This window comes from Ursus arctos, unplaced genomic scaffold (genome assembly GCF_023065955.2).
Source record: "Ursus arctos isolate Adak ecotype North America unplaced genomic scaffold, UrsArc2.0 scaffold_13, whole genome shotgun sequence".
Lineage (NCBI taxonomy): Eukaryota > Metazoa > Chordata > Mammalia > Carnivora > Ursidae > Ursus > Ursus arctos.
In genome coordinates, this window is record NW_026622797.1 from 56,269,706 (window position 1) to 56,283,749 (window position 14,044).

At 34.6% G+C, this 14,044-nt stretch overlaps 1 protein-coding gene across 2 annotated transcripts in view; it reads right to left on the reverse strand.

The window, feature by feature from the left end:
* GRIK2 (glutamate ionotropic receptor kainate type subunit 2) overlaps positions 1–14,044 on the reverse strand; it is a 641,722-nt gene that overhangs the window by 229,369 nt on the left and 398,309 nt on the right. For both annotated transcript variants that reach the window (XM_057311163.1, XM_057311164.1), the window contains exon 10: positions 2,500–2,613. In XM_057311163.1, the coding sequence (XP_057167146.1) occupies positions 2,500–2,613 (114 nt within the window). The remainder of the gene's footprint in view (positions 1–2,499; positions 2,614–14,044) is intronic.

The window sequence follows — 14,044 nt, forward strand, 5'->3', positions numbered from 1 at the left end:
TACAGACCAGAATTACCTGTGGATTTTTTTTTTTTTAATGAAGATTTCCAAAGTCCAAAGCTCAGAAATACGGTTTCAAAAAGTACGAAATGTGTTTTGGGTACAAGTATGTTTTTAAAAACTTTATGCCTGGTTTTAATATGAAACTAAGGTTAAATACCACTTGTTTATCAATAGATGCAAAATTGTTCATGATTGAGAAAAATATCTGAATACTTCTTATAAAACAACCCTAAGTAATTAAGATTGAGAAATTATATGCATAGTCTTAATCAACTTTTTGGACAAGAAGTTTGCACTAAGCTTCACAGATGAAAAATATTTAAGTATAATCATTCAAAAGTTGCTTACTTCTTCTAATATTCCATTCAATTAAATACTGTTTATTTAACTTAATTTGACAAATATTTGAGTGCTTGCTATGTCTAGGGCACTTTTCTCTGACATTGAAATATCAAGAAAGTGTAAATTTTGATCATAGGCCTTATATAGATTCATGTCAATAGACACACTGATACATACAGATTTTCTAAGATTAAAAAACGGTGCATAGTAAGTGCCATAATAGAGTATTATGATACATAAAGTGAAAATCTCCCCATGTCACACACCCCCTGTGACATACACACAACTTAATGGAGAGATCAGACAGCTTCCTGGAGTGGTTGTCATTTGAAATGGGTTGGAAAGGATGAATAGGATTCTCAAAGGGAAATGTAAAGAACTGAGCAAAGTTTTGGAGCCGTAAGGTAAGTGATGTGTCTGGGAGTCTGGCTGCATCAAGGAGAACACAGAAAGACATGCCAACTGCTGAAGACTATAGATGTCTCTTATATAGCACTCATTATGAGCACTGTAGAGACACATATGATGTAAAAATAGGAGACATAGTCAGATCCTATTCCTCAAAGAAATATTCAGTGATGTTTGGAGAAATAATGCATACATGAAATAAGCAAAGAAGAGTGTAATATTAATTCTAAATAATATAAAGCACTGGAAAGTACACAAATATCTCAGAAATGGAGAGAAACATATTACAGACAAAAGGAACTGGGCTAACACAATCATGGGAGTAAGTTAACTGACAGGGAATTTTGGGAAATGAGGATGGAACTGTGGGAGGAGACAAGATTACAGAAGGTCTTGAACATCAGGGTCGAAATTTGGGGTACTTTTTAATGGTCAATAAGGATTCACTATAGACTTATAAGGAGGGAAACAGGAAAATGACAGATCATTACAACGAAGAGTGGGGTGCATTGTAGAGGAAGAAGGCTGTCAGCTGTAGGGATGGTTACATGGTTATTGCAACAGTCCTAGCAGGAGGAAATGAGATCCAGGATACAGGCAGAGAAAAGATGTATTAGCATCTTGTGAGAGCATTTCAACTGAAGAACAAGGGCAGTTAACTGGTGGGTATGAGAGTACCTTTGAAAAAAAGAGGGAAATATAAAGAGAACTTAGGAAGTTTGGATATGATATATAGGCAGCAAGTATTCACTGAGGTTTTCAGCAAGGGAGTGATTAAAAAAAACTGATGAACTTCCATCACTGTCATTTTATGATTACCAGCTTTGCTTCATTATCAAGAGTCTTTAACCCAAGGTATTTTATTTTGAAATGCCTAGAGATCTGACATCCCTCATTGTTAATAAAAAGACAAGATTATGAATTCCTCCTGGCTTGATTTGCCACCATAAATCAAATTTAGAAATTACACAAAAGCTAAAAGTGTGTGGTGGTTTGTTCTGAACATTAATCTCACATTCTTATTGACTACTTGGGAAGACAAAAAACTAGCATTGATAAGCTTATTCTATAGGTAGAAAGTACTAACTTAAAAATATAAGAGTTCCTTGATTATTCTAAAATTAAAATTCCCTTTTCAAATGGCATTGTAGGAATAGGAAATATTACTATGTGATCTAATTAAAATATATAATTATAAGGGGTGTAAAAGTATCCAGTGCATCAGTATTAAGTCTGTTGCTGGTGAAAAGTTTTCTGGCTTAAAAAAACACTTACCATTTAATTTATTAGGGAGATAAATAAACTAAAAGCTATTTTCCATGACGAAAACAATTGAAAGCAAGGTTGAAATATAACGATAATAGAAAAAATCCTGAAAAATAAATGATATACCCTTTAAAATATATTTGCAGGAGATGAAAGCAAAAGTAAAGTTCACATGCAGGCCCTCACATAACTTATTTATACATCTGCATGTCAATACATTTTTCAAATCTTAACATTAAAAATTCTTCAATGGTACCTAATTTTGCAGAAATGTAATGATTTCTAGTAATACATTAAGCTGTATCAACATAACCAGCCAAACATTAATGCAAGTTACATCATTAAAGACTAACATAACATAGTAATTGCTAACTGACTGCAAAATACATTTTTTTCTGCATTGTTCAAATTATAATGTCCACTTCCATGTTTATCTACATTTATCCGAAAAAAAAAAAGAAAGGAAAAGCAAACACTTACCAAAATGGTGGTAACAATCAAAGAACGATTGGATAAGGAATCTGTGATGTTCGCTGGCTTTCCCTTTTGACTTTCTGTCATATTCAGGCCACTGGCTGGATCCCAAGTTCCAATCTATAAAATAGCATATGTACTTTGTAAATTGTCCATCAGGCATCTGGGAGAAAGTACTGCAAGAGAAAGTTAAGACTGCTAACACTTATTATTCACCTCTGCTGCATTATCTACTGTCGTTAAAGTAAAGGCTGCTTGTTTTAAGCATGATTCACCGCTCTGTGAAGTGTGTCCAGTGAAGTGTGACATTAAAGAACAAAATGATCCACTGCACTTCTACAGTCAGTATGGGAGCTTAATTCTCCATTCAAACTTTAATTCACCAAGATAAACCACATTTGATGGTACCTTGATAGCTGGCTAGAAACTCATTAATAGTGCATATCTTTTACTGTAATGGATCTATCTCATCCTCTCATTACAAAGATAACATGTCATGTTATATAGACAAAGCTAAAAGACAGAGCAAAACCTGGGGATCCAAGGTAAATTAATAGGTAAAGGCAAACTTAAGAGCGGCATTGATTGGTTTTTCTCACGACCTCCGATAGGGCAAAATCATACCCAGAATTACCCTTGGAGTTTTTATAAATACACCTTTGAGCATTCAAAATACTCCAAGAACAGATTACGGCACAATTCCATCTGAGCAACCCATTCCAATACTTCCACCTGTATGCTATTTAATATGTACTTTAATTTAACTAATACTCTCTGATAATTAGGCCATATACTCTCAGTGTTCACACATTTTATACCCCCCCTGAACACAGCCTATGAGAGGATACAGCACACCTCTGGGAGACCCACATGAGCACAGGATGCCACTGAATGCACACACTGAGTGGTTTATGTGCATCGGCACCACTGTCCTGCCACATAACGATGGTGAGCACTGAAGAATGGAGGCAAAAGATTCGAGCCAGTAGTTCTTTTCTCCAACCTCTCAAGCCTAGAAGTCATGGATAATAAACTTTGTTTTCCATATCCCTCTAGCCAATTACCCAATATGTTTACTCAAAGGAAAGGAAAACTATCAATTATCCGTTTATCTTTAAAAGAAAGCTTTGTATATAAATGAAATAATTTTAAAGTGACATTGATTTAGCAGGTAATATTACCCTGGTCTACCTAAATATGCTAACAAAGGTGTAATCAGCATATCTTATCCAACTTAAATATTATGATCATTTTTATTTTTATTTTTTAATATTTCATCGCATTTACTCTTTTTGAACCTTTTTTCATTTCCATAGTTTTCTAAGTAACCTATTAAGATGTCTACCTCCCTCTAATTGGAGAAGCACAAAAGTAGAAATATTAGTAATTTCTGTACTTCATAAGAATAGGTAGGCCATTTTGATACTTGTATGTAAGTGCAAACCCAAGTATATTTTTTCAAAAATGCATTAACTATATCAGGGATTCCATATAATGTTTTTTTAGTGATGTCTAAAAAAAAACTCTTGAGGCGCCTGGGTGGCTCAGTTGGTTAACATCTGCCTTCGGCTCAGGTCATGATCTCAGGGTCCTGGGATCAAGACCTGCAGTCAGGCTCCTTGCTCAGTGAGGAGTCTGCTTCTCCCTCTCCCTCTGCCCCTCCTCCCTGCTCATGCACACTCTCTCCCTCTCAAATAAATAAATATTTTTTAAAAAATTAAAAAATAAAATAAATCTCTTGCCATATTTTCTTATATTGAGTTAATTTTCCTCTTACCATTAAAAACTATATATTCCTGATGTTTGTGTCAATACAGGAAAAAGTCAGATAATACAGTGAGAAAAAAAGAAAAAAATACTGATTTCAGCATTCTCTCCAACGTAAATTATTTATTGGTCAATTAAATTTCTTTACTTTAGCCTCTGACTACATGAAGTCATAAAGATGAGGTTTAATTATAATTTAGGGTCAATAATGATTGAGGGCCAGAGAGGTAACAGCCACGTGTGAAGAAAAAAGACCATAAGCCAGTAGTAAGAATTTCCAGGCAAAGGTATGCAGTTTCTAAATTTTACAAACTCTCAAGGCAGAATAGCAGGTAATAGCCACAATCCAGACCCTGCTCTTCTCATAGCTGTGTACCTGGGGGCTGCATGCTCCCAGAGCAGGTGATTTTTTCAAGTTCCTACTAAGGCATCACTAGAGCTAATAGAGGCCTCATTAGGAACCTGGATGGGGAAGGACAGAGAGGATATTGTAAAACCTAGAATGCCTGCTGACCTGCTTAAAGTGTTTCAAATTCAAAATCATTAAAAAAACACTGTGTTGGCTAAACAAGACACATGTGCAGATCGGATTTTGCAGTGACTGCCACTTTTCTGCCCCTGGTCTATAATTAATACCTATTACTCATTTGTCCCCTTAGATTTTCTTTCTTCTTCTTCTTTTTTTTTTCACATTAGCTAAATAGCTAGATTTTTCCAGACGTGTAATTCTACCAGCCAAATTACTGGCAAACATCATTTGCCCACTTTCGTCTGCCTAATGACATCCTCAAGCTTGATCAATTAGTTTTTCAACTTTCTACCCAAATCACTAATATAAAATATTGCCAATTTCACTTACCATCATCCTCTATGATTACTTTTATAAAAAATAGTTTAGCTAAACGTCCACTCATCTAAATATATTTATCTAGTTTCATTTTCTGTCAGTTGCTTTTCTAGTACTATTTGGATGGAGGGGTTCTGGTTCATAGTATATTAATCCATAATTTCCTATAATCATAAATATTAAATATCCCCTTTTATAAGTCTAGGTTTCTGAACTGAATATTATACAGTTTCAGAAATTTCAGTGACATAAAATTTTAAATAAAAAAAATTTGTGTGATCCTTAGATTTTAAGGCTACAGAAAATGTATAATTCAAAACTTTTAATTATTGAGGGAATTGTCACCAGTGGATCTTTTGGCTTGTTTTGTTTTAATCACAAGAGCCATAAGCTAAATCAAGATGATCTTTTTTTCTTTTAACCTATTTTCAGAACCATAATTTTTTCATTATATGATTTAACCAAATTTTTACAGTACTTTTTTTCAGCTCTAAAATGGAATAAAGATATCTAAGCACTCGACTTTATAGAGTTGTTTTAAGTAGAGTGATAATTCTCAACAAAGTGGTATAAATGGAATGTATCTCAATAGAAAAAAGGGTCATATATGACAAGCTTACAGCTAACATTATACTAAATGCTGAAAAGCTAAAAGCCTTTCCTCTAAGATGAGGAACAAAACAAGGATGCCCATTCTTGCCACTTCTATTCAACACAGTATTAGAAGTCCTCATCATGGCAATTAGGTAAGAAAAAAAAATATGAATTGGAAAAGAAAAAGTAAAAACTCTCACTATTTGCAAATGACAGGTTATTATATACAGAAGACTCCACCAGAAAACTGTTAAACTAATAAATTTAGTAAAGTTTCAGGATACAAAATCAATATACAAAAATGTGTTATGTTTCTATACACTAATAACAAACTACCAGAGAGAGAAATTTTTAAAAATCCCATCTACAATTGCATAGAAAAGAATAAAATAACTAGGAAGAATTTTAACTATGGAGGTGAAAGATCTGTACATTGAAAACTATAAGACATAGCACAAAAACAGACACATAGATCAATGGAATAGAATAGAGAGCCCAGAAATAAACCAATGCTTATATGGTCAATTAATCTATGACAAAGAAGGCAAGAACACACAATGAGGAAAAGACAGTCTCTTTAATAAATGGTGCTGGGAAAAACTGGGCAGCTACATGTCAAAGAATGAAACTGGACCACTTCCTAAAACTATACACAAAAATAAACTCAAAATGGATTAAAGACCTTTATGTGAGACGTGAGCAATTTCTGACATCAGCTGTAGCAATATTTTTCTAGATACCTCTCCTAAGGTAAAGGACACAAAAGAAAAAAATAATGGGACTACATCATAATAAAAAGTTTTTGCATAGTGAAGAAAACCATCAGCAAAATAAAAAATAAACCTACTGAATTGGAGAAGATATTTGCAAGTGATATATTCAATAAGGGATTAATATCTAAAATGAATAAAGAAACGTATACAACTCAACACCAAAAAAACCCCAAACAATCCAATTTAAAAATGGGCAGAAGACATGAACAGATATTTCTCCAGAGAAGACATAGAGATGGCCAACAGACACATGATGACATGCTCAACAGCACTCATCATCAGGGAAATGAAAATCATGGCCTCAATGAGATATCACCTTACACCTGTCAGAATGGCTAAAATAAAAAGATAAAAAGAAGTAACAGGTGTTGGCAAGGATGTGGAGGAAAGGGAACTCTTATGCACTGTTGGTAGGAATGTAAGTTGGTACAGCCATGGTGGAAAACAATATGGAGGTTCCTCAAAAAATTAAAAATAGAAATACCATATGATGCAATAATTCCACTACTTGGTATTTACCCAAAGAAAATGAAAACACTAATTCAAATGTTTATTACAGCATTATTTACAACAACTAAAATATGAAAAAACCTAAGTGTCCAAAAATAAGATGAATGGATAAGGAAGTGTGATAGGTAGGTAGATAGATAGATAGATGATAGATAGATAGATAGATAGATAGATAGATAGATAGATAGATAGATAGACACAATATTACATAGCCATGAAAAAAGATATCTTGCCATTTGCAACAACATGGATGGACCTAGAGGGTATTATGGTAAGTGAAATAAGTTAGACTGAAAAAGACAAATACCATATGATTTCACTCACATGCGGAATCTTAAAAACAAAAATAAAAGAATAAAGAAACAAAAAGCAGTATCAGACCTATAAATATAGAGAGCAAACTGATGGTTGCCAGAGGGAGGTGGGGTAGGGGGTAGCAAAATGGGTGAAGGGGACTGGAAGATACAGGTTTCCAGTTATAGAATGAATAAGTCATAGGTATAAAAGGCACAGCATAGAGAATATAATCAATGATTGTAATAGTGTTATATGATGACAGATGGTAGCTACACTTGTGGTGAGCATAGCGTAATGCATACAGAACTTGAATCACTATGTTGTACACCTGAAACTAATGTAACATTGTGCATCAAGTATACTCAACCCCTCCCCCCCACAAACAAAAAAAACCCTACAAGGCATTAATGAAATTGAAGAAAACACAAATAAATGGAAGGATATTCCATGATCATGGATTAGAAGAATCAATATTGTTAAAATGTCCCTACTACTCAAAGTTATTTACAGATTTAATGCAATCCTTATCATAATTCCAATGACATTTTGCAAAGAATAGAAAAAATAACCCTAAAACAACCCTAACACACACACACACACACACACACACACAGGCTCAAATAGTCGAAACAATCTTGAGAAAAAAGAACAAAGCTGGAGGCATCACACTCCCTGAATTCAAACTATACTACAAAGCTATAGTAATTAAAACAGTATGGTATCGGCATAAAAACAGACAAATGGATCAATGGAACAGAGTAGGGAGTCCAGAAATAAGTCCACATATATATTGCCATTTAATTTATGACAAAGGAGCCAAGACTATGCAATGGGGAAAGTACAGTCTCTTCAATAAGAACCAGACAGCCACATGCAAAAGAATGAAACTGAATCACTATCTTACTCCATACACACAAATTAACTAAAAATGGATTAAAAACATGAATGTGACATCTGAAAACCTAAAACTCCAAGAAGAAAATAAAGTCAGTAAGATCCTTGACATAGGTCTTGGTGATGATTTTTTTAATCTGATGCCAAAAGCAAAAGCAACACAAGTAAAATTAATAAATGGGACTACATCATACTAAGAAACTTCTGCACAGCCAAGAAAACCATCAATAAAATTAAAAGGCAACCTACTAACTGAGAGAAAATATTTTGAAATCATACATCTGATAAGGGGTTAATATCCAAAATATATGAAGAACTCATACAACTCAACAGCAGAAGAAGCCCTCCAAACAATCCAGATAAAAATGGGCAGAAAATCTGAATAGTCATTTTTCCAAAGAAGATATAGAAATGCCAACAGGTATATGAGAGTATTCTCAACATCATTCATCACCAGCAATATGCAAGTCACAACCACAGTGAGATACCTCACAGCTGTTAGATAGACTATTATCAAAAAGATGAGAAATTACAAGTATTGGCAAGGATATGGAGAAAAGGAAAGCCTTGTACACTGTTGGTGGGAATGTAAATTGGTACAACAACTATGGAAAACAGTATGGAGATTCCTCAAAAAATTAAAAATAGAACTACCCAGGATCCAGCAATTCCACTTCTGGTTTTTACCCAAAAACAAAAACAAAACAATAATCACTAACTTGAGAAGATATATATGCCCTCATGTTCACTGCAGCATTATTTATAATACTCAAGAGATGAAAACAGTCTAAGTGTCCATCAATGTATGACTAGATAAAGTAATTGTGGAATATATCTTTCTTGAGCAAAGAGCCTAAGTGATACTTTTCTAAAGAAGGTCTGCATGGTGACCACAAGAAACCTCTCTGTATATTATGTTTAAAACAGTCTAAGCACAGTGTGGAGTCCCCATCATAAGTGTTCAAAAAAATATTCCTAATAAATAGTTGCCTCCAATCATATGACACATTAAGTTCAGTTTGCTTTGAAGGATTTTTACCATTCCTTTTAGAAGAGGGGACATCCCTGATAGTACTATTGGAAAGTATTGAGAAATGGAAAGCACGAGGAAGGTATAGGTATTAAATGCTAACTCATATTTGGGAGCTGAGTATTCTCTCCAATTGATGGAATGTAAACTGGCAGAACGTAAATTTTTCTATTAACTAGTACACCCATTCTTTCTAGATAATTTATAAAGTCAGGTTTCAAACCTATATGGTGTGATATATAACAGTAAAAATGGAACTTTTTCAACACAGTGGTTGTTTTGCTAAGTGTTGCAGGCAAATTAGAAACTTTTTTTTCTCTTCACTGACCTCCCCCCACTTCCAATGTTGAATTTTTTAAATGAAAAGTAGAGATAGTTATTTGTATTACTCTCCAATAAAAGTACTGTCTAATAATAATTGATAGTTGTTTTTTTCCATTGGATCACATATTAACAGATAACTTTAGAAGGAATTTACACCTGATGCCCCCAAAATAAACATGAACCATTTCACAGCAATGCCTACCTGTTGTCTGATAGGAAGAATTCATACTAAAGAACAATTATCCGGGAACTGAGCTACCTTTGTATGTAAGTAATTTGGCCGGTGAGGACCATGCAGAGAATTCCTCAGTTAATTACTTTCCTGAAACTAGCTACCCACCAATTTCCGCAGGGAGTGGAATTTCACCATTTGAGAACTACGGCGTTAATATGAGGACAATAAATCAACATGTATATGGTCATCTAACAGAAAAGGATGACTAATCCAAACATACATTTTATTTTTATTTTTGTCTAGGGTAAAGTCAACACTAAATATTAAGAAAGAGTTAGAGACAGGTGGTAGTTTTGATTTTTTAAATAAAATTTGAATCATTGAATTAACTGTTTTCAAATGTAACAATGTGGTAACATTCAGTTAATTAAGGGCCATTTTTCCAAGATTAAAAATGTAGTTTAGGTATTACTTTAAAATCAAAGCAATGCTTTAAAAATTATGTTTAGTATACATGTTTAATTCAAATTCAGTAGTTGAAAGAAAAAAAGTCAATATTTGGAATTCTCTGATGAGCCAAAATAGGAAACTGTATGCTCTCAAATTTAATTTCCAAACATAAATATAATCTGTAAAGAGTTTTCTTAAATATTTCATCATTGTGAAGGTTAAAAGTTATCAAGCAAAATCACAACTGTAAACCTACTGACACACAACCTAAAAATTTCAGCACACTTGTGAGACAGGACATACTATGAATTCTATGTAAGAGTTAGAGAAATTAAATGATTAACATCTCCAAAGGAAAACAGTAGGTTCAGATCTGGACTAGGATGCATTTTTGCTTTTTAAGAAACAAACAACACATTTCTGACTGGTAAACATCACCATTAGCATTGCTTGCCTACAGAGAAGCAAAAGAAATCTCAGTTCCTGGGAAATTTGGGGGTCATTGTTGTCATGGGGACCAGAATACATGTATCAAATGGCATCAAAGAGAGAAAGATTAAAAACTGCTACGCATCAGGTATCTAGAAATCTATCAAAGAAATAGTTCTCACCTATCTAGTGTGGATTTTCACACTTAGATAAATTTTGAAGACTGTAAATTCCATTCAGACACCTTTCTCCCAGGGAGTTAATGAGTATAGGATTCTACAGGCTAGAGAAAGGTCAATAGTAAAGACTTCTATAGAAATTACCACTTGTTCTAAAAATATGTATGTTCTACAAAAAAGTTTTTCAAAAAACAATTTAAAACATGTTCTGATCCTGGGACATCTATGCTTGTAAACTCAGGCAGGCAGGGTTTCACTACTAATTCTCACCCTCTCCATACATTGTAAAAATATTTGAGTTTTCAGTAAGAAGCCTATGGATTACTGATACCAGTTTCTACTTGTGGGTCCAAATATTTGTAAGTAGTAAATATTCAGAAAAACAATGATGTCAAAAGTTGAAATGAAGCTTCACTTGAAAGTAAAATATGACAAAGTTACACTTTATAAAAACTTGTAAATACTAATTATCTTCCTTTATATTATATATATAAATTCTTAATTTTGTAGAAATTGGCAAATATATAGAAGCCATAAAATGGCTTCTTGTAGCCACTTTTCTTTTTCAAAACTTCCCCCAAGGATATATAAGTTAGAAGCTGATTTTATTATAAAAACATGTCAAGGCCAACGTCGTGTTATTGTTCACAGTCCTAAACACTTGCAGGCTCCTTAGTACCATCTCTGGCCAGAGAAATGTACTGATTTTATCCTTACATGTTTTTTTTCAAAATTAATATAATATTAACACACAAAGCCAATTTTCATAAGGATTAGACACTTTCTAGCGAGAAGACAGAGAATTCTATTCACCACATTCAAAAAACTATCAGCAAAATAACCCAAACAAATAGCTAACTATGATGCTAGAGAAAAGGTAGGAGAGGCACACAAGAATGGCTTTAGTTTAATACCTCTACTTAGAAGTTAATACTCCTAGTACAATAAAAATTCATTTGAACAAAGACTTTTGTTGTTGTTTTTGTTTGTTTGTGTTTGGAAAGCACATGATATCTACATAGTGGTTGCAAAACACATTTGGTAAGAAAACTCAATCCTGTGGTAGGAATAAGTGATTTTACTATCATTTTATTTATTGTTAATTCAGGTATAATTAATATACAGTGTTATATTAGTTTCAGATGTATAAGTGATTTTATTACTGCATTATAGTTTCTCCAAAAAAATATTTTTTAAGTATAAGTGGTTATTTTCCCGAAAACAACCTCTAGATAACTCACCTTGCAATGGAAATACAGCATCATCACGGACTGTCATCAACTCCATTCAAACCTCTCTTATGTAAAAGCTTCCAACTGTTTTTGCTCTACACAGAATCCTCATGAATTCTCAATATTTCTTAACATCTTATGCCATTTAATCAAGCTTAGTTCCAACTGAAGCTGGTCTTTCCTAAGCACATAGCTAAGCTTCAGAGGACTAGGTAAGTAAGGTTAAACCATTTCCAGTGGTAAATCATATCCTGGTTACACATTCAAAGAAAAAAAAATAAAACTAAAAAACTTCATTTTATTGTCAGTTATGATGACATTCTTACTTTTCTCATGTCAATTTTCCTGACCTTACTATTTGTGCTATTTCTTCCTCTCCTTCCAAGTGACTTCCATAATTCTATTGACAGATTGAGTATACAAATAGACAACAGTCTGACCACGTATGAAATAGAACTCGACCCAGAGCCTCTGGAGCAAACCATCTGGGAGCCAAACCACAACCTCTGCGGCCATCTGCCCAAAATGGTCAAGATCTGTTCAATAACACCCAGCTTCCCTATTTTTTGCCAGCGGTCCACGTTTCCTCCTGCCAACAATCTCCACTCAGAGCGCATCTGAGGCCTTTCCTTTTTTCCACTGTAAAGCTTTCCCACTGACCCGCCCGCCTTCGCATCTCTGCCAAACGCAAGTGCTACAGCAAGCTCTGAATAACAACGTGCGTGTTCTCGTTTAAGCGATCTTCGTTTATTTTTTTCATACCATAAACGTATATGGTGAGAAAAGGGAACTTTCACAAATAGAAGAATTATGCTTCCTCTTTGATGCAGAATGGGGTGTCAGGATTACACTGCACTTGGAGGGTGCATTGTGCAGCCTCGCAGCCTCAGACTTCAGTGTTGCCTTCTCGGGCACACTAAAATCCTGGAGCCCTTGAAGCCTGGACTCACAACCCCAGCCCACTGACTGACTACTGGATTTCTCTGTTCCTACTGTGTAGGTAGGGGGCAAACTGGGAAAAGTTTAAAAAAAAAAAAAATGCTGTTCCATAGGAAAATAAATTTGCACCAGACACTTGAATAAGCATTCTACAGGAAGTATTTCTTATGATTCTTACAGTGACCCTTCCTTCATTTGATAGTCAATGAATATTTCTTGAGGATCTACTTTGTGCCAGAGACTTTTCTAGGCCTCGAATATGTAAATAGTGGGACTGGGAGCATACATAATTACACATGGTGATAAGTGCCAGGAAGGAAAAGCACAGGGCTCTGTGAGAAAGTTAAATTTGGTCAGGCTTATGGGACGCCTATCTAAGAAGAAAGATCTAATCTGTGACCCCCCCCCCCCCCAAGATGAGTAAGAGTTAGCCAGGCAACGGGCTAAGGGTGGGTTTTCCAGGCTGGGAAAGCTCTACTGCCAAAGTAATAGAGAAAGCTTTGTGTCTTGAAAAAATGAACAAAAGCCAGTGTAATTAAAGCATAGAAAGTATCTGAGATGGTAGTGAGAGCTGAGGGGGAAGGTAGGCAATAATCATATTTGTAAATATGGATTTTAATCAAAATACAGTGGGAATAAGTGAAAGGATTTAAACAGAGCAATAACATGGATCGATTTGCTTTAAAAGACACTGGTCTGGCTGCTGTCGTCTGGGGACTATATTGTAAGGGGGAATTAGAACAGAGAGATTTGGTGGGGTTCCAATACAGATGTCCTGGTGAAAGGTACCCTGGCTATGATTGCAACAATGGATGTGGAGAGAAATAGATGGATTCTAAACATATTTTGGAAGTAGAATAAACAATATGATCTTTGAACTGAACAGAAGAATTCTGTTGGGAAAACCACTTATTCTTACTTTCCTTTTCCTAGTCTTGAGTACTAAACACCAGGATCTTAAAGAAAACAAACTGTCCTATTGCCTGAGGTAGAAAAAGTCTGGAATGGCACCTACGGTTTCCTCCCACCCCGTTATTCCTCCTCCCCTGTTCCAAAGAAGGCACTGCCACGGCCTGGAGAGCTTGTTTGGACAAATGTGACTGGCTGTGTC